Genomic DNA, 18,486 nt, shown 5'->3' with positions numbered 1-18,486 from the left:
AGGAATTCCTTGAGTTTCTATTTCACGTGGTCCATTTGAAAACAGCCATATCTAAGGGAGACTTACTTTCAAATAAGTTCGGTTGTACGTTGCCACCCTTACTCATGGCCTTTCCACTCTAGGTATGTTTTATTCCTAAGAATGACAGAAGTAACCCCTGAAAAACCATTTATCTCTTAGGCTTGCAGCCTCCTTTACCAAAGAATAATAATGCCTTCAAAGTTACACAACAAGATGGTAAAGTTATTTGGAAACTGGGTCACCTAAAATTTCTCCCTCCATTTCAGTACCTCTTTTCTGAAACGTTTTCAAGGGGAAAAAATCATGAGCAGAAAACAGAGCATTTATGTCAGTATGTGCAGGTTTGTAATGTGTATGCATGACAGCACCAGGCAACAACCCCAAAATAAAATAAACAATTCCATTCATAACATCAAAAGGAATAAAATTCTTAGAAATAAATTTAACAAAAGATGCAAAACTTACTCAAAAACTACAAAACATTTTTGAGGGGAAAAAAAAAAAAAGACCTAAATAAAGGGGAAAACATCCCATATTCATGGATAGCATTAAGATGGCAATACTCCCCAATCTGATCTGCAGATTCAACACCATTATATCAAAATCCAAGCTGACTTCTTTAGTCAGACATTATGCACTAAGAAAACATCATTTACAAGAATGGTTAAATACTTCTTGTACCTAGGAATTACTTCTGGTTTGTAGATGAAGGTTTAGAAACTCTGAAACAGAAATCAACTGCATCAGCCCTCCATGCCTCTAGGACTCTCTTAAGGTAAATTGATTGAAAACCCACATATAAGCCCTCATATCCAAACAAGGCCCCCTCTGTAATATAGCCTCCTCACTGCCAGCTTGGACCAGTGGAACAGTCCAAAGTCCACCTGAAAAAAATATGTGGGGGTGGAGTGATGGGAGCTAAGGGAAACTGGGAACAAAAAATGCTCCCTGACTTCCTCCCATAGCGTCAGAGATCTAAATACATAAAGAAGAAAATGCATTTTAAAAATCTTTAACCCTGCAATTTCTTGGGAAAAAATCTGCAAGGCAATTTCCTTTAAATAAATGGAACAAATATTATATTGTTTGATGTGAATCAATTTATACAAGTCATCTAACGAGCAGGATTAATATACTGTGTACCAGTCACATTAATGCAATAGAAATGTTGCATACACTCCAGACCTAGTGAACCTCACTTCATCAGGATGTAGGTAAAGAAGTTAGCCTCTCTCAAACTATAGCGGGAAGGCCGGGGAGGGTTGGGGGTGGTGGTGGGGGGGTGGTAAGAGATCAACCGAAGGACTTGTATGCACGCATATAAGCATAACCAATGGACACAAGACACTGGGGGGTATGGGAGGCTAGGGGAAGGTCAAGGGGAGAAAAAAAAAGGAGACATATATAATACTCTTTGTAATACTTTAAGCAATAAAACAAAAACAAAAAACAGCAACCCTAAAAAAAAAAAAGTTAGCCTCTCTTTTACTCTGAAAGAGATCAAAGGTTGAGCCAAGACTAGATTTTAGACATGCTCCCTCTGCCTCCCAAATCACCATATAAAAGCAATCTTTATTTAATAAACACACATATAGAAAATTTATGCCACTGACAGGAATTTATTCTTCCATTAAATAAGACTACAACACTCTGAATTGTCTACTTAGAGCTGCAATTCCATTCAAAATTAATGCTCATTAAGTTTTTAACATTAAAAAAAGACTTATGAAAAGAAAAAAAATAACTGCTTAGGGGGGAAAAAAATGGAAAGTGCACCAAAATAATTACACTCATTTACATTTGTAAATAAAAAAGGCAGATGTCCCTTTACACTGACAGATACCACAGAATGTGCTAATCTACACAGACTCCTCCTTATACAAGACGCACTGCATTATATTTAGAGGTTCGACACACGAAGGCACAGGTGGGCGCAGGGCATTTACTTTGCCAAAGAGGCTCAAGGTTTTAGTTTAGAGGATCATCTGTTAACGACAGGTGCACTTAGTGGCTATCATATCTTCATATTCTTTATAAGCTATTGAGCCATCAGGCTCAATGGTCAGCACACTCAAAGGGCTGTATTTGGCAGGCACACACGATGGTCTTGGCACCGAGGAGTCAAGCTGCTTCTCATAGATGATGTTCTGCACCATGGTGTGAACTGGAGAGCCATACCGATGCCCGACCGCCCTTGGACAGTCCCCTTTACAGTACCGGGGGTTGTATCTGTGCGGGGCCACAATCCAGTTGTCCCACTTCAGCTGACTAAAGCTAAGTCTAAAGTCATGGAGCTCACACTCGTTTTGGGGAAAAAGGAACTGTTTGAAGTATTCACTCAGGTTGAAAGCAGCTGGAACCAGAGGCTTCTTCAATCCTGAGCTGACAGTTTCCTGTCCTCTCCGGTGACGGGAAGATCTTACTCCCTTAGCAGCCTCTTCTCCTATAGGACAGGCAGGCAGACCTCCCTGGTCAGGAACCTGTGAAGGGCTCCTTTTATAGTGGAGGGAATACCGCCTGTGATGAGCCTGCGCACTTGTGTCGTTCAGGTACAGAAGCAGTGAGGGGCGCGCCAGGTTGAGGGGACTGTCCTGTGCTGAGGGGGGCTGCAGCTGGTCTTTCACGCACGTAAAGGTCACAGACACGTGAACACTTCTCCTGTCGGAGGCCACTAGAGGCTGAAGCAGGGCAGTCACATCAACCTCAACCCATTTGTATTTCTTTTGTAATTCAAACTGTGACTTAAAGGTAACAGAGTGTGGAGCTCTAGGGAGTGTCTTGCTGGAACTAGCCGCTGGCTCTTTCAGCACCAGGTGGCACACACATTTAGCAGCAGAGGGGAAAGAAACTGAGTTGTTGTTGAAAGTATATAGCAAGACTGACTTGAGTAGGTGTTCCACAGCAGTAACTCGATCCAGGTTAAACAGCAGGTCCACTGATGGCACGGTTCCTGGGGAGAAAAAAGTCACCAATAGTGCCTGAATACAATCGAACAGAACAGGAAGTCAAACCAAGGAATTAGTACTTTTGAATGTGCTTTCTCCCTTCTCTTTTCCCATTTCCTCAAACCTCAAAAAATGGAAAAATGGGGGAGGGGGAGAGTGTATACAGAAAATACAGGTAATTGGGGCTATAAGTAATTCCCAGCAATTACAAGTGGATATTTTCTTACCAGAAAGTCAAAACAGCTTTGGTGGTGAATTGAAATAACAGGGAATTATAAGACAGTTTAATTTTTAGAATCTTAATAATTTGTTCCAAACAGAGGACGATAAATAAGGAAAATACTATTTTTCTCATGGGGAGTCTCTAGAGGGAAAATTATAATAAAAAACAAAACACTAGGTTTGGCCCTAGCCGGTTTGGCTCAATGGATAGAGCACCAGCCTGTGGACTGAAGGGTCCTGGCTTCGATTCCAGTCAAGGGCATGTACCTTGGTTGCAGTTTTCCTGGCCCTGGTCTAGGTGCGTGCAGGAGGCAACCAATGGATTTTTTTTTTAATATATATATTTTATTGATTTTTTACAGAGAGGAAGGGAGAGGGATAGAGAGTTAGAAACATGGATGAGAGAGAAACATCGACCGACCAGCTGCCTCCTGCACACCCCCTACTGGGGATGTGCCCACAACCAAGGTATATGCCCTTGACTGGAATCGAACCCGGGACCCTCCAGTCGACTGAGCCAAACCGGTCAGGGCCCAATGGATTTTCTCTCTCTCTCTCTCTCTCTCTTCCACTCTCTCTAAAAATCAATGGAAAAATATCCTCAGGTGAGGATTAACAAAAAAGAAGAAAAAAAAAGCCCCACTAGGTTTGTTAAGCAGACATTCTAAGCCTTAATGCAGTGGTTCTCAACCTTGGCTGCACATTAGAATCACCTGGGAATCTTTTTAAAATCCTGATTTCTGGCCTCATCCTCCGGAAAGTCTGTTTCTTTGTTGTGGGGTGGGGCCACAACATTAGTAACAAAGAAACAGAATTTCCAGAGGATGAGGCCCAGAAATCAGGATTTTAAAAAGATTCCCAGGTGACTCTAATGTGCAGCCAAGGTTGAGAACCACTGCCTTAATGGATGGCGTCAATAAAGAAAGCTTAATTATCTAAGTTAATTTGGAACACTTGAGATAGACAACAAATGAGGATCTAAAACCACCAAAATAAAATAGGACAGCAAGAAAGGAGGAAGGGTTTCAAACAGCCACCTCTGGCCTTTTGGGTTAAAACCATGACCTAGTGAATATAGATTTTTTTAAAGCACTGCTCCTTTCACACACACTCACCAAGGTGCTGAGTCAAACTGAAGACTGTTCTTGTGAGGACCTACTATTCCACATCGGCACTTAAGTTTTCCTCCCACAGAAAGCAACAAACAAGGGGAAAACAGCATGTGTGACAAAGCATACCAATAGCTATGAGGTGTCTTAGGCACATTTTCAGGCCAGTATTGGAGAATGGAAAGAATAAGCAACTGGAAGTCAAAATACCGGGTTTCCAATCTTGATTTTGTGACCTTGGACAAGATGCTAACCTTCTCCAGCAGCACTTTCCTCGGCCTTCAGAGCCATTACGTCTCTTCTAGCTCTAGCATTCTAACATATCAGTCCCCCTTAACCCACGAGGGCACTGGAAGAAACAGTAAGACCAAGTACCAGATTTGTTTGAATTTGGAAACTGAGTATCATGAGAAGTAAAATGCAATTCAAGAAGCAAGGCCCAGCTCTTTCTGTAACTGAAGTGCAGCCCGGTCTCTCATCTTCCCTCCCCCCACTGACCAATCTGCTCCCACACACCTGTCACCTGGTCCACAGAAGCCTGCTTGTCATGCTGGACATGAGGGGTGAAGAGCCGAACAGTGTTGTAGAGGTGACTTCTGTTGGATTTAGGGATCCCCTCCTTGGTAGCATAGGCCTTATAGAGCCTCTTCATGTAGCGCAAAGCTCTGGAGTCTGGCTGCAGCCTAGGGACCCCACCTTGCCCATCACACAGAACCTTGAAGAGAGGGGAAAGGAGGCCAGATCTGTCCCTCCTATCTAGAGGCTGCAGCAAGGCCCAAGGCTCGGCCTCAGGTTCCAATTCAGCACTGGCTGCAATCTGAGCCTCTCCCCGAGAAGCCAGAGAACCAAGGCTACTAGGATAACACAGCCAGGAAAGGCAGCCAAACCATAAAAAGAACGTGCTGGGAAGCGCCATGGCTTGGAAGAACTATCAAGGAACCCAGCCATACCAGTCTTCTTCCTAAAAGCCAGGAGGAACCTAGGTTGATCTCTTAAATAAATTTTAGGTGTGTGGGCGGGTAGGGTCACTTCTGTAATCAGACCTCAAGGATGCCTAGCTGAAGATAATTTTTATCAGCTGTATGTCAAACAGCTGATAACATCCTACTTTATCCTCATTAGACACGGATTTGTTTTGTGTGTTTTTTGCTTTCCTCTGGCATTTATTTTAAAACCTCTTAAGTTATTGTTATACGAACGCACCAGCTATGTAGCTGAAAGGCTAAGAGAAATTGAGAAATGATCTTAAAAGAACCCATTTTTTTTTTTTTTAGAGCAATTCGGGTTCTTAAAATGTTCCTTAGGTGCTTGCTGAAACTTCCAAGGCACGTGGAAAAACTAACTAATTATTCATGATGATACAAAGATCTGTTGATATGCAATTTATGGTATTGGTTTACTCTTCCAGTCTCTTCATCCTCACCGCCTCTCCCACTTTTTCAGGTGCTTAGGATAATTATTTATCACATGTTGATTTGGAGGGTGAGAGAAAGTCCCATTCGGTATTGAAATTCTAGAGAGCAGAGAACTGTTAGGTTGCTCACATCTTCCAGGTGGCTTCCATAGAATATGTACTTGGAATACAGCAACATGCTTAAAAAAGGAGGTTGTCACCTTTAACCTTGACTCATTTTTAGATATAATGTCCTGATGTCTTTGCTCTGTCTGCACATTCATCGGTACATATTTTGGTTGAAAGGTTTAGAAATGTTTGCAGGTGCTAGAAAATACATGGAAGTTTTATGTACTTACTGTTTCATTCATCACTCAAATGGTGGTAGAATTTCCTAGGCCCTAGGGTATTATGGTTCTTAACTGTTATGTTCTTGCCTTGGAGCTGAGACCAGGCTAGAGGTCATGTTTTGGGAAAATGAGACAAAAGTGCGCCAGGAGTAGCCGAAATGAGGGGCTATCCAGTGCCACTCCTAAGGAGACTCTGTGCTGCCCAAAAAGCAAACACAGCCCTAACCGGTTTGGCTCACAGCGTCGGCCTTTCGACTGAAAGGTTCCAGGTTCGATTCCGGTCAAGGGCATGTACCTTGGTTGCGGGCACATCCCCAGTAGGGGTGTGCAGGAGGCAGCTGATTTATGTTTCTAACGCTCTACCCTCTCCTTTCCTCTCTGTAAAAAATCAATAAAATATATATATTTTTTAAAAAGGCAAACACACTCCTGGTACAAGATACAAAACCAGTCCGTGCAGTACTCAGGATAACACGGAGGTGTGTTTGCAAATGTAAGTTCCTTGCCTGCCAAGCCTCCCTAGCGTGCGGCTAGGAAGCAGGGTTATAAAACGCACCCAAACTGTTGAACGAGGCCTTGGTCTATATACTGACCACATGGCCAGCAATCCCGTGAACAGAACATCTGCAGACACCGCAGCCAGAAGCCAGACGGCTGCACAGGGCAGCGGCATCCGCCAGTAGAAAGCACCTTCCAAACACACGGCAACGCCTCTCAGCCAACGTCCCTCGCCTCTCCTCCAGGAAAGCGGAGGGGAGGATGTGGGCATCACCATCATCCGCCACGCCCTACCCCGCCAGACCTTCTCGGGGAGGAGGAAGCGGGGGGCTGTGCTGGATGCCCTAGGGGTGGCCCCCTCCTTCCCTCTTACCACCACTTAACAGCCCTTGATCAATTGCTTGACAACTATTGGGGGCTCTGTGGCTGCACCTCCGGAATGTTTTTATTCTAATTCAGGAAAGTCTACATCCTGCCAGCAGATTCTCAGGCGGCGGTGGCCGAGAGGAGCCGGGATCTGAGTCCCGGGTTTGGTGCTGGGGCCGAGCCGGTGTCAGCTGCGGCCCCAGGCGGTGTGGGGCCGCGTTCGCAGGCGCGGCGGCTCCACCGGCCTCGGGGGCGCTCTCCACCGGTGCAGGGCCGGCTGGCAGGTCGGCGCCCGGCCGGCGCGGCCCTCCAGGTCTCCTGCCCCTTTCTCGTCACCTCCTGGTTCTCCCGGGGACCGAGCGCTTCCTGCGGCTCCACCCAAGGCGGAGCGCAGAGAGGAAGCGTGAGCGCGCGGGAGGCGCCCCGAGTCCCGCACTAGGGTCACACGCCCCAGCCCCGGCCCCGGCCCAGGCCCCGCCCACCCGCCGGCACCCGGCCAGGCCACTTCTCTCCAGAACGAAGGGGGGGCGACCGAGGCTCCTCCCGAGACAGCGGGAAAATGGTACTCCCCGGAAGTGACTTCAAGGCCTCCTAGACCGGCTTCCGGTCCTGCCGGAAGTGGCGGACGGAGGCCGGTGGATCCCGCGACTGTGGAGGGCGAGGTGACCCCGGTGCGGGAGTGGGGCCGGGTGGCGGGGTCCTGGTGGCCGCTGGGGGGGTGGGGGCGCCGCCTGGGCGGGGGAGGACGAGGAGCGCCGGGAGGGCCTGCGGGGTGCGGGTGGCGCGGCCCGAGACTGAGCCCGGCGCCTGTCCCCCTCGGCCCCGCAGGCGCCGCCGCCACCATGGGCCGCGAGTTCGGGAAGCTGACCCGGGTGCGGCACGTGATCACCTACAACTTGTCGCCCTTCGAGCAGCGCGCCTTCCCGCACTACTTCAGCAAGGGCATCCCCAACGTGCTGCGCCGCATCCAGGCCTCCATCCTGCGCGTCGCGCCGCGTGAGTGCCCCGGCCCGGGCCGGGGGCGGGGGGCGGGGGCGGACTCCGTGCCCGGCGCCCCGCAACTCGCCATGCACACCCGTTCTTCTCATTGAAAATACCGCAAGGCCCCTGAACTGTCATATCCTCGTCTCCTTTTACGGACGAGGAACCTAAGTCACAGAGAACTTGAATGGGCGGCCCAAGGTCACTTGTGTGACTCCGTCTTCCTCTGCGGTCACTTGGCCCGCTACTTGCGTGGCGGCAACTGCTTTGTGTGACAGTGAAGCAGATAGGATAGTTGCACAACATTGCGAGTTTGGTTAAATGGTGACGTTTATGCTGTTAATTTTATTTCCATTATTTCATTAAAAGTTTTAAATGTGCTGCAGGGAAGAGATGGGGAAGGTTTGGTGCCAGTTTCTCAGGTAGACCCTTTTGGTCACTTATCAAATGGGTATGTCATGTCACCCTTCTTTTGTTTAAATCCTCACCTGATGATGTGTTCATTGATTTTTAGGGAGGGAGAGAAAGAAATATCGATGTGGGAAACATCGATCGGTTGCCTCCTATAGGTGACCCAACCGGGACTCCAACCACACCCTTTGTGGGTCCGGGGACCGCGCCCGCCTCCAGAGCCACCAGCCAGGGCTGGCGTCACCCTGCTGGGCCGTCTGGTTTAAAAGGGTTTGTTGGAAACTAGAAACAGGAGGGCAGAATCTGTTGTGATGCAGAAAAGAGGATGGGGACTCCGTTGTCTCCTGTGTGCTCACTGCTTTTTCTCTCACTTTTGATTTTTAAAGCATTTGTCGCGTTTTATCTTGTCTACACATGGGGGACTGAGGAGTTTGAGAAATCCAGGAGGAAGAATCCAGCCACCTATGAAAATGACCAATGAGCAGCTCATCTGGAGGATGGTTCCCGGTCTCTGAAAGACCCTTCTCTGGGAGAGGAGTCTGCATTGTGTAGTGTCTTGAAGACACAATAAACTTCTTATGGGCTGCCATGTTGTGATTTTGCATTTTTGTGAGCAGAGTCCTTGGTGTGACTTGCTAATCTTCAAGTTAATGAACTCCCTTCCCCAGAAGAGCCCTGAACCGTTTTGGCTAGCCTGGGGATTTGGTGAAGGAGTAGGGCTCACCCCTTGTTCTACAGTATAATCTACAAGAAAGTAGCTGCAGCTGCTCTTGCAGGCTGGCCAGCTGTGGGTGGCATGGACTGTGGGGAGTGTTGGTTCCCCTCCCTCTGATCCTCTAACAATAATAAAACCTCACTATGTTGTAATTTCTATGTGTCAGGCACTCTTCTTAGTCCTTTACACAAATGAGCTTTTAAACCTCACAACTACCTTTGAAATATTATTACACTCATTTTGCAGATGAGGACACAAGCACAGGGAGGGTTAACAATTTGGCCCAAATTATATAGATAGTGAAATGGTGGAGTCTGGCACTATAGTTTATGTTCTTAAAGTTACACTGTACTGCCTTTTCTCCTAAGGCAGGCCTTCCTTAGTAGCCTGAGGGGAAGTCAGCTATAAAAGGAGGGGTGAGGTGACCCCTTGACCTCTAGAGCTGGGGCAACACCCTGGCTATTTGTACCAGATTGCTAACAGCGGTTATTAACCATATATGCCCCATAAAGCCTAAAATATTTACTCTCTGGCCTTTTATGGAAAAAGTTTACTCCTGGAGCCTTTGAATATATATTTTGGTAGAAAAGTTTTATTTTTTTAACAAAATGTACTAAATATATTCATCACTGGGGCTACAACAAATATGACACCACAGCTAAAGATGGAGTCCTATACAGAAATAAGTCAAGGACAGAAAATCTGAGGAAAAAGGAAAAAGCACAGGTCCTGGCCAGGTAGCTCAATTGGTTAGAGCAGTGGTTCTCAACCTGTGGGTGGTGACCCCTTTGGGGGTCGAATGACCCTTTCACAGGGGTCGCCTAAGACCATTGGAAAACACGTATATAATTACATATTGTTTTTGTGATTAATCACTATGCTTTAATTATGTTCAATTTGTAACAAAATACATCCTGCATATCAGATATTTACATTACGATTCATAACAGCAAAATTACAGTTATGAAGTAGCAATGAAAATAATTTTATGGCTGGGGGTCGCCACAACATAAGGAACTGTTTTAAAGGGTCAAGGCATAGCCGAAACCGGTTTGGCTCAGTGGATAGAGTGTCAGCCTGCGGACTGAAAGGTCCCAGGTTCGATTCCGGTCAAGGGCATGTATCTGGGTTGCGGGCACATCCCCAGTAGGAGATGTGCAGGAGGCAGCTGATCGATGTTTCTCTCTCATCGATGTTTCTAGCTCTCTATCTCTCTCCCTTCCTCTCTGTAAAAAAATCAATAAAAAATAGATTAAAAATAATAATAAAGGGTCAAGGCATTAGGAAGGTTGAGAACCACTGGGTTAGAGCAAGCATGTCAAACTCAGGCTAACACGGGCCAAATAAGGTTTATGTGGGCTGCAAAAAAACAAGCTACAATTTTCATAGAAACGTAGGTTTATTTTGATAGAGACATGCTGAATACAAAGGGCTGAAATAAATGAGTAATCATTAACAAAATAATAGCACATTTTAATAATATATATATTTTTAAGATATCTGTATTGATTTCAGAGAGGAAGGGAGAGGGAGATAGAAACATCAATGATGAGAGAGAATCATGGATCAGCTGCCTTCCTGCACGCCCCACACTGGGAATCAAGCCCACAACCCAGGCACGTGCCCTTGACCGGAATCGAATCCAGGACCCTTCAGTCCACAGGCCAACACTCTATCCACTGAGCCAAACCGGCCAGGGCAAAATATTTTTTCTTGAACATTAACTTAGCAGACATTGAATAACTGCACAAATTAATAAGCATAACGCAAATAAACCTATTTTGTTCTCCGAAAGCGAAGTATTTCCTGTTGTGGACACCAAACAAGTCAGTACAAGACTAATGATGTGGCAATCGGCTGCTAAAACATTCCCAGCTAGTACTAGTGAAGAAAAATGGTGTGCCTGTGCATAAGGTGCATAAGGGAAATGAATGCAACATGATTATACTAATCAGTCATTAGCAAACGTAGCTCATTAATAATTATGTATAACAGGATGTTGTAAAAATTAAGCTATGAGGTTTTTATTAAAATGTTTCTTGCATACCATTATATTGGCTGGGCCGCAAAAATATTCATTGTGGGCCACATGCAGCCTGCAGGCTGTGAGTTTGACATGCTTGGCTTAGCAGGGGTGGGCAAACTTTTTGACTCGAGGGCCACAATGGGTTCTTAAACTGGACCGGAGGGCCGGAACAAAAGCATGGATGGAGTGTTTGTGTGAACTAATATAAATTCAAAGTAAACATCATTACATAAAAGGGTACGGTCTTTTTTTTTTTTTTAGTTTTATTCATTTCAAACGGGCGGGATCCGGCCCGCGGGCCGTAGTTTGCCCACGGCTGGCTTACAGCATCCTCCCGATATGCCAGGGTTGTGGGTTCTATCCTCAGTCAGGGCACACACAAGAATCAACCAATGAATGCATGAATAAGTGGAATAATATGAATGTTTCTCCCTCTCTAAAATCAATAAAACATTTACAATAATGTTTATTTTAGAAAGCACAAGGAGAGAGACTGGACAGCAAGCTCAGGGCTCTGGACTGGAGTCCTGCTTTGCATAGGTTTCTTGCAGGTACTTACAGGCTGTGAGGTTCTTGGCCATATGTGTGTTCAACAGGCTGTCCATGTTGGGTTCTCCTAGCAGGCCCTGGACGGGGAGCAGGATGGTCCTGATGTCGTACAGGGCAGACCACAGATCCTTCGGGATGTGCAGGCAGATGTTACCCGGGGTGTCCGCATCAGCGTGGTAGCAGGGGTAGGAACTTTGCCACGGGTGTGTTGGAAGGGTGGCCACTGGGAGCTCTAGGGAGAGCTGGGACCTCATGTCTTCATAGAGAGTGCCAGCTGCTCCACGAATGGTCCTCACCCATTTGAAAAGGTGGTCTGATTCAGGGAAGGCAGAAATTCCTTTGTTGCCAGACATCATGGGGTCATCAGCTCCTGTAACCTCCACACCATGCACCTCTTGCCCACGGGGCCCTCCTCTGGGCTCACTCCTTCACCGGCAGCAGCGAAGCTGGCGGCAGCTGGGTTGTGGTTCTGGGAAGCTCTGGGAGGGACACAGGAACTCGGAGAACACCACTGTAACTCAAAAAGGTACCTTTTTCCTTCCGACAGCAGTTAGTGTGGTAAGGGTTGGCAGTTTTATGCTTATGCTTCCCTGCTCTGCTTCTAGAAATTTCCCAAGTACACTTGTTGCTGGTCCAGAACGGCAACTTTCACTGTAGTTCAGCTTCTGTCTCAGGCTGCATCTTTCCTTCTTATTCTCATGATTGTTCTTGCCTTTTAGGAACCAAAGTTAAAATACTTCCAAACCTAAAAATAAAAAATTGGTAAGGTAAGCTGCATTCATTGTGAGGCAGGATAAGGAGGAATGGCTGAGTGGCAGACTTGGGCCCATACCCTTTTACTGTTGCTTCCTTCCTGTGATAAAGGCAAGAAACCTGCATTCCTGAGCTTGGAACTTGCTGCCCATAAAACAAATGTGTTAATAATTTTCCTGTTTGACTCTTTGTCCAAATTTATTCTCAGGGCTTGCCTGAGATGCAACATATTCGGGTTGTGGGCTTTTTTGAGAATGATGAGAGCTGTGGACCTGAAGATATAAATGTACCCATCCATAACTTTGCATAGTTTCAACAGATGCATGCACCAGGGGAGAGGACCACTGCCATTCATGACTCTCTCCCTCTCTGGTTTTAGCCCCAAGCTTCCTAGGGGAGATGGCCACCCTTTCCCACCTTCTGGGCTTCATTTTTTAAAAATATGTTTTTATTTATTTAAGAGAGAGGAAAGGAGAGGGAGAAGAGAAACATCGATGAGAGAGAAAAAATTGGCTGCCTCCTGCACGCCCCTACCAGGTATGGAGCCTGCAACCTGGGCATATGCCCCTATGAGAATCAAACTGGCAACTTCTGGGTGCATGGGACGATGCTCAACCAAGTGAGCCACACCAGTCAAGGCATTCTTGGCTTCATTTTACCCTAAGACTTTCTTTGACTCCTTTGGAGGTACCAGCTCAAAATCAAGCTTGCCCTTTCCCAGCACTGAGCCTGTTGGTCTGAATCCTTTTTATATCAGGAGTACCCTAAGAAGCCCTTGCTGTAAGCCCTATACAGGCTGAGCTTCTGCTTTTAGATAAAACTGTGAAAGGCTGCTTTGAAGCCCGTCTCTTATTAAAGAGCTGCCTCTCTAAACTTGGAGGCACAAAGCTCTGTAGCAGGGCGCTGAGGTGGTGGTGGCTGAATGTGGTGAGTTGTCATAGCTCAGTGCTCCTGTACATGATTTGGGATCTGGTATCATTTTAAGGACTATTTGTAGAAATCCATAAAGAAAAGGAAAACTTGGGTAAAGTATTTTGAGGGACCACTACTGTGGGCCTCAGTATCTATAACCCACCCACCTGTCCCCTCCAGCCTTCGTGCAGCTCCTTCACCTGCCGCTGGGGCACAGCCAGTTAGTTGTTCATTTTGCCCTTCTTTCCCCCAGCAGTGAATGCCAACAAAGGCATTCATTTCTGGGCAGCAGAATGGGAACTCTTCAGTTGGCCAACAACAGTCCTGGAGATACAGGTTGGCCTAGTGCAGGCACAGAACTCTGCCAATTCCAGCCAGCAAAAAAGCGAATACATTTTGACCCTTTGTTGAAATTTCACCTAGAAAAGTTTTTCCATTTCAGGAAAGTCATTTTTTTATTAGACGCCTCCTGCTCGGGGACAGCACAAAAGTTTCCAGTTACTGTTAAGCCCTAATGATCTCTCCTGAAATGTTCAAACATCTGTTTGTGTCCTACACCCTCTTCCTCATTTCATCCCAGGCACCTACCTCCAAAGCAGGAAATCCCTGGGAGCTGTGTTCAGAGTTATCCATGCTATAAACGATCAATGCTTCAGTCTCAATTTCTTCTTGTAAATTAATCACGTGAACCCCCAAATGTCAGTGCCTGAGAGGCCTCAGGGATCTCCTCCCATCTATCTCATGGACAGAACAAGAGACTAAAGCCCAAAGAGGGGCTGGGCTGGCCTGTGGTCAGTTACCCTCCCGAGACCCCACTCCTGCCTCCTAGCCACGCACGCTTCTTACAGCTGAAATTGTTAGAGGCTGCTTAGGCCTTTCCCTGGAGGGAGGAACACGTAGTTATGTACTTTATTCAGCGAAATACTTGATTGCAGGGGGCCTGTGACATTTAAAAATTTTTATTAAAATTTTTTAATTTGATTTTGCTTGGAGTACAGGAAGGCAGAAATGGAGGATTAGGAGAAAGTACCCATCTTTGGAATGAGCAGGTTCCGAATCCCATGTGGCACATCACTCCAGGCTGATAAAGGAGAGGCTGGCACTGAGTCCACAGACCCAACTGGCTCTAGGACATCACGTTGCTCAGTCTTTTGCTTATCTAATCAGATTTGTTCTTACCCAATGTTCACTAGGTCACCACGTAGCCTCTTCTCCACCCTACAAAGTTCCTAGTTAAGCCCCTACCTGAGGTCACCCAGAGTAAAGGGAAGGAGCAGCTAACTGGTCACAAAGTCGCAGAACTGGTTAGCTGAGTTTAGCAGAGATCTACTTCTCAGTGTTTCAGAAAGTACAGGCAGTGGTGCCTCCTTCCAGGCCTGGAACCAGGACAGACAGCTGTGGTCACAGCCTGCCCCACCCAGCTTTGAGGTCCACCATACCACCTTCCTCTCCCTTGGCAAGAGGATTGGCGACCTTCTGTTTCACCTTCAGCTGTGCCACATCTCCTCTTCTTTTCCTCGGAGAACAGGCAGTTTCTTACCAAATATCCAACCTCGGAAGATGAGAAGGGCCTTGGAAACAGATATCAGCAAACTTTTCCCAGAGACACCAGGCAGAGAAGAAATCTTATTGCATTTGTCTTGTTGGCTAACCTTTCTAGGTCACATGTAAATCTAAAGTCCTATCAATCTCTTTACTCAGAATTCACACCTTTGCCCCCAAATGTATTAAAATGCCCATGTCATTTAATGAGTACCCATAGCTACTCATGGTTGCCCTGAGAAGCCAGCAGCAGTTCCTACTTTGGGCTTTGGAGACAGCTCAGCTTAGACCTGCTTCCCTGAGGCTGCAAGAAGGACATGCTCTTTAGGAGGCCCCATGGCCTCGTGGGAGGGAAGTCCATAACTCAAGGCTTTGCAGTGTGATTTATCACCACCACCTCGCTCCCAACTCATTCACAGAACAAAACAAGACATCAACCTATACTCATTCATTCGAGTCACTTGTGGTTCACATAAGTCCCACATCAGTCCTGATGGCCTTACCCCCAGGAGAGGGCAGGTAGACAAGATTTTGAACTTTCCACAGCTGGGTCTCTGTTCTTCCGGGAAGATGATCTAGAGCAGAGAATTAGGGTGACAGTCAATCTACATAAATGAGGGACTAGGGCATTGTAGACCCTGCTTGCCAAAGCATCCTCCCACAGTAGGGAGATGGGGGCATTATCCAATTGCCTATAACACAATAGCTCAGTGCCTCTTTCCTGGACAAGACTGAAAAGGGTCAGCGCTATTTCTGAAGACCTCATTATTAGAATTCTATTTTGATATAAATGATCTCAGTGAGCTATTTCGGAATCAAAATATGGCTAGGTGCCTGGCCTCCCTCAATGTCTTCACGTGGCTTCCACAGGGAAGGGTAGTGCTGACTTTTGCTAAAATGGGTGAAAGGGTCCAAGCAGCCAACATAATCACTCAAAGTCCAGATGAGAGATCAGTAAATACAACGTGCCTGAAAGGCAGGCCTTGAGCACATTCCTCGGGTAGACATTAACTTATTAAATCGATCCTGATTGCAAAAATAAACTTTGCCCCCATCTCACCTGGCATCCATAAACGAGGCACATTTCAGTCTATAAAGGTGGGAACTGTCCCTGGCTTTCAGGCTCCAACATTCCGTGTCAAGATGTGGCACCTTAAACTCGTTGCAGTGCTCATGATCTGCCTGTTACTGTTGGGCCAGGTAAGGATACGAATGTGGGCGTGCGGGGACGGTGGCACTGTAAGCAGAGCCCGAGATCCAGACTCTGTCCTGAGGAATGATTCTTCTGCTCTCAGTCTGCAGCATCCTGGGAATGACAATTCCTCCAAGATGTGCAGCAGGGTGTCAACCTTTCCACACCTGAGGTGAATTTGTCTTTGCCCCACAGATAGATGGCTCCCCAATATCGGAACTGAGTTCAGCAAAGAGAAGGCTGCGGAGAATGACCCCATTTTGGAGAGGGGTTTCCCTCAGGCCCATTGGAGCCTCCTGCCGGGATGATTCCGAGTGCATCACCAGGCTATGCAGGTACTCCACAAACTTGGGAGCAGGGCTGAGCCAGAGGCCTGGGAAGCTGGGCAGAGACCAGCACACTCACAGACCTAAGAATAAAGTTGGGATGGAGGACTTGAGGCTGGGAGCTCCTTGGCGAATCCCTCAGGAGTTAAGAGCCAAGGACAGTTACACAGGTGCCATGAAAGAGCGGTGCCTTCCTCTCTGCAGTCCTCCCTGAGCTTGGATATCTCAAACCAGAGGAAGGAAACAGATTGGCTCTGGGCACTGCTATCTTTATTCTTTATCTTAAAAACCACCTTTTCTTTTCCCTTAGAAAGAGACGCTGTTCCCTAAGTGTGGCCCAGGAATGATGTACATACCAGGGAAAGAGGAACCGCACTCACCTACAACAATGCTCCGTTCTATGGAATATTGACTGACTGCGCATTGGCTGGAGACACTTAAGGGAAGCAATCTTGTGTTTTTAATATTTAAAGACAGATTATGCTTTAAATTGGTCTCCGTTTCTTCTTAGAATGTTATTTAGATGAGCATAACTAAACTTGTCAATTTAGAGTTTATTTTTCTATGTATATTATTAAAGGTCTCAAATTTGAAAATTTGGCAGTCTGAAATTTAAGCCTCTGAGTGGAAGAAGGGTCACTTTGTATACTCTAGGAAAAATACCCCAGCATTGCCTAATAACCATGTGTTGTTACTGTTCACACTTGATCTTAGCCAAAAAGCTGAGAAGTGATGATGTGTTACTTCTCGACCCTGGAAGTTAACAGTAAGTAGCAACAAAAGTAGTGAGAGTTAACCTTTTTTCAAGAAATAAAGAACATGCCTTGGCCAGTGTGGCTCATTGGTTGAGTGTCAACCATGCACTGAAAGGTCACAATTCCAGGTTGCAGGTTCGATCCCCAGTTGGGGTGCATGCAAGGGACAGTGGGGTGATGTTGTTCTCTCACACTGATGTTTCTTTCTTTCCCTCTAAAACGAACAAAAACAAACAAAAAACCCCCGAAATGAACACAGTGGCAAGCTACAGGCATCAGATTAGTAATAGCTATGTGATCAGCAAGTTCCTAAGCTGTGGTCCAGGATCCTAGCCCTTCACTCCCTGTACAAGAACTCTTCAGTAAGGTGCCCAAAACGGGCAATGCTGGCATTGGCTACCTGATGATGTGCTCAAGTTTGTGACTGAACAGAAGGCAGAAGTGAAAGAAAATCTAGCTAAATCCTATATAATAAAAGGCTAATATGCAAATAGACCGAACGGTGGAACAACCAAACAACCGGTCACTATGACATGCGCTGACCACCAGGGGGTGTGCGTGGAACATGGAAGGCGTTGGCTGTGGCCGGATGGTGGAGCAGGTAAGCGAGGGCGCCAGACCAAGGCGGGGCACCACTGTCATCGGGGAGTGCCTCTGGTGGTTACTGAAAATTCTTTGCTCCCATGTCCCGCGACCCCACCCAGCACTCTCACCTGCTGCCGGCACCGGCCCTGCTCGCACTGCAGCAGGCGCCAGAGCTGCCGCTCATACCTGGCACCAGTCCTGATTGCTTGGGGCCATCAGCGGGTGGAAGTGGCGGCTGTCGGCCTGATCGCCCCTGAGGGCTTCTCCACCTCCCCCTGCTCCTGAGGGGTGATCGGGGCAGCAGCCGCCACTCTCACCCACTGACAGGGCTGGCCCCCTCCCACCCACTGCTGGCACTGGCCCCAATCACTCCATGCTGTCAGCGGGTGCAAGCCAGGCCAGTGCCATCAGCAAGTGGGAGCTGCGGCAGTGGAAGCAGGACTGCCAGCAGATAGGGGACTAGGGGCCTGGCAAGGATGTGGAGGATGGGCCAAGACCAGCCCCTGCGCCCACTGCAGCCTCGTGGCCCACAGTTCCTTTCAAGGTGCACAAATTCGTGCACTGGGCCGCTAGTAAAACAATAAAAGCCCAAGGCACATAGAAACAGCCAAAAGTGTTTGTCTGAGATTTCTGTTAGTGCAGGGTGAATTCCGATCTATGCAAAAGGACCCATGGCTAGCAAAAGTGCAGAATTTCTGTAATGAGAAAATGAGACATGGACTAATAGACCAGACTTTTAAAGAAAAGTAGCACTGGACCCTAAAACACAAAACAGAAATTACATATAAAGGGTAAACTGAGAATTGACAGTTTATAAACTTTAATACAGAAAATC

The 18,486-nt window shown here is 46.9% G+C and overlaps 3 protein-coding genes and 1 pseudogene across 5 annotated transcripts; 2 read left to right on the top strand and 2 right to left on the bottom strand.

The window, feature by feature from the left end:
- Positions 1-1,633: 1,633 nt before the first annotated feature.
- Positions 1,634-7,314, bottom strand: GDF9 (growth differentiation factor 9). Of its 2 annotated transcripts, XM_070417170.1 has the most exons (3): positions 6,912-7,314; positions 4,814-5,012; positions 1,634-2,971 (listed from the first exon to the last, which is right to left on the bottom strand). In XM_070417170.1, exons 2-3 carry the CDS (start codon positions 4,947-4,949, stop codon positions 2,010-2,012), a joined length of 1,098 nt encoding a protein of 365 aa, XP_070273271.1. In that variant the 5' UTR covers positions 4,950-5,012; positions 6,912-7,314; the 3' UTR covers positions 1,634-2,009. The 2 variants fall into 2 exon arrangements, with proteins under 2 accessions (XP_070273271.1, XP_070273269.1); XM_070417168.1 differs by lacking the exon at positions 6,912-7,314 and having other exon boundaries at positions 4,814-6,403.
- Positions 7,315-7,467: 153 nt separating this feature from the next.
- On the top strand, positions 7,468-8,885 carry UQCRQ (ubiquinol-cytochrome c reductase complex III subunit VII). Of its 2 annotated transcripts, none has more exons than XM_070417167.1 (3): positions 7,468-7,566; positions 7,733-7,900; positions 8,683-8,885. In XM_070417167.1, the coding sequence occupies exons 2-3, from the start codon at positions 7,747-7,749 to the stop codon at positions 8,775-8,777; spliced, it is 249 nt and encodes an 82-aa protein (XP_070273268.1). In that variant the 5' UTR covers positions 7,468-7,566; positions 7,733-7,746; the 3' UTR covers positions 8,778-8,885. The 2 variants fall into 2 exon arrangements, with proteins under 2 accessions (XP_070273268.1, XP_070273267.1); XM_070417166.1 differs by having other exon boundaries at positions 7,474-7,575.
- A 1,346-nt stretch (positions 8,886-10,231) lies between these two features.
- LOC139011677 (ubiquitin-conjugating enzyme E2 C pseudogene) lies at positions 10,232-12,024 on the bottom strand (annotated as a pseudogene).
- A 3,844-nt stretch (positions 12,025-15,868) lies between these two features.
- LEAP2 (liver enriched antimicrobial peptide 2) lies at positions 15,869-16,801 on the top strand. Its single transcript, XM_070417165.1, has 3 exons — positions 15,869-15,993; positions 16,181-16,320; positions 16,622-16,801. The coding sequence occupies exons 1-3, from the start codon at positions 15,937-15,939 to the stop codon at positions 16,656-16,658; spliced, it is 234 nt and encodes a 77-aa protein (XP_070273266.1). The 5' UTR covers positions 15,869-15,936; the 3' UTR covers positions 16,659-16,801.
- The last annotated feature ends 1,685 nt before the right edge of the window (positions 16,802-18,486 follow it).

The sequence above is a fragment of the Myotis yumanensis genome, unplaced genomic scaffold, assembly GCF_028538775.1.
Source record: "Myotis yumanensis isolate MYYU_CA2020_CCGP unplaced genomic scaffold, mMyoYum1.0.hap1 SCAF_5, whole genome shotgun sequence".
Classification (NCBI taxonomy): domain Eukaryota; kingdom Metazoa; phylum Chordata; class Mammalia; order Chiroptera; family Vespertilionidae; genus Myotis; species Myotis yumanensis.
The sequence above is the reverse complement of the archived record's forward strand: the minus strand, read 5'-3'. Positions and strand labels throughout refer to the sequence as shown.

Bases quoted from the DNA above. Each gene is read 5' to 3' on its own strand.
- GDF9 (XM_070417168.1), bottom strand. From the start codon at position 5,213: ATGGCGCTTCCCAGCACGTTCTTTTTATGGTTTGGCTGCCTTTCCTGG. The intron at 2,972-4,813 runs GTGTGTGGGAGC...TTTTCTCCCCAG, and splicing joins TTCTGTGGACCAGGTGACAG to GAACCGTGCCATCAGTGGAC.
- UQCRQ (XM_070417167.1), top strand. From the start codon at position 7,747: ATGGGCCGCGAGTTCGGGAAGCTGACCCGGGTGCGGCACGTGATCACC. The intron at 7,901-8,682 runs GTGAGTGCCCCG...TGATTTTTAAAG, and splicing joins CATCCTGCGCGTCGCGCCGC to CATTTGTCGCGTTTTATCTT.
- LEAP2 (XM_070417165.1), top strand. From the start codon at position 15,937: ATGTGGCACCTTAAACTCGTTGCAGTGCTCATGATCTGCCTGTTACTG. The intron at 15,994-16,180 runs GTAAGGATACGA...TTTGCCCCACAG, and splicing joins GCCTGTTACTGTTGGGCCAG to ATAGATGGCTCCCCAATATC. The intron at 16,321-16,621 runs GTACTCCACAAA...CTTTTCCCTTAG, and splicing joins TGCATCACCAGGCTATGCAG to AAAGAGACGCTGTTCCCTAA.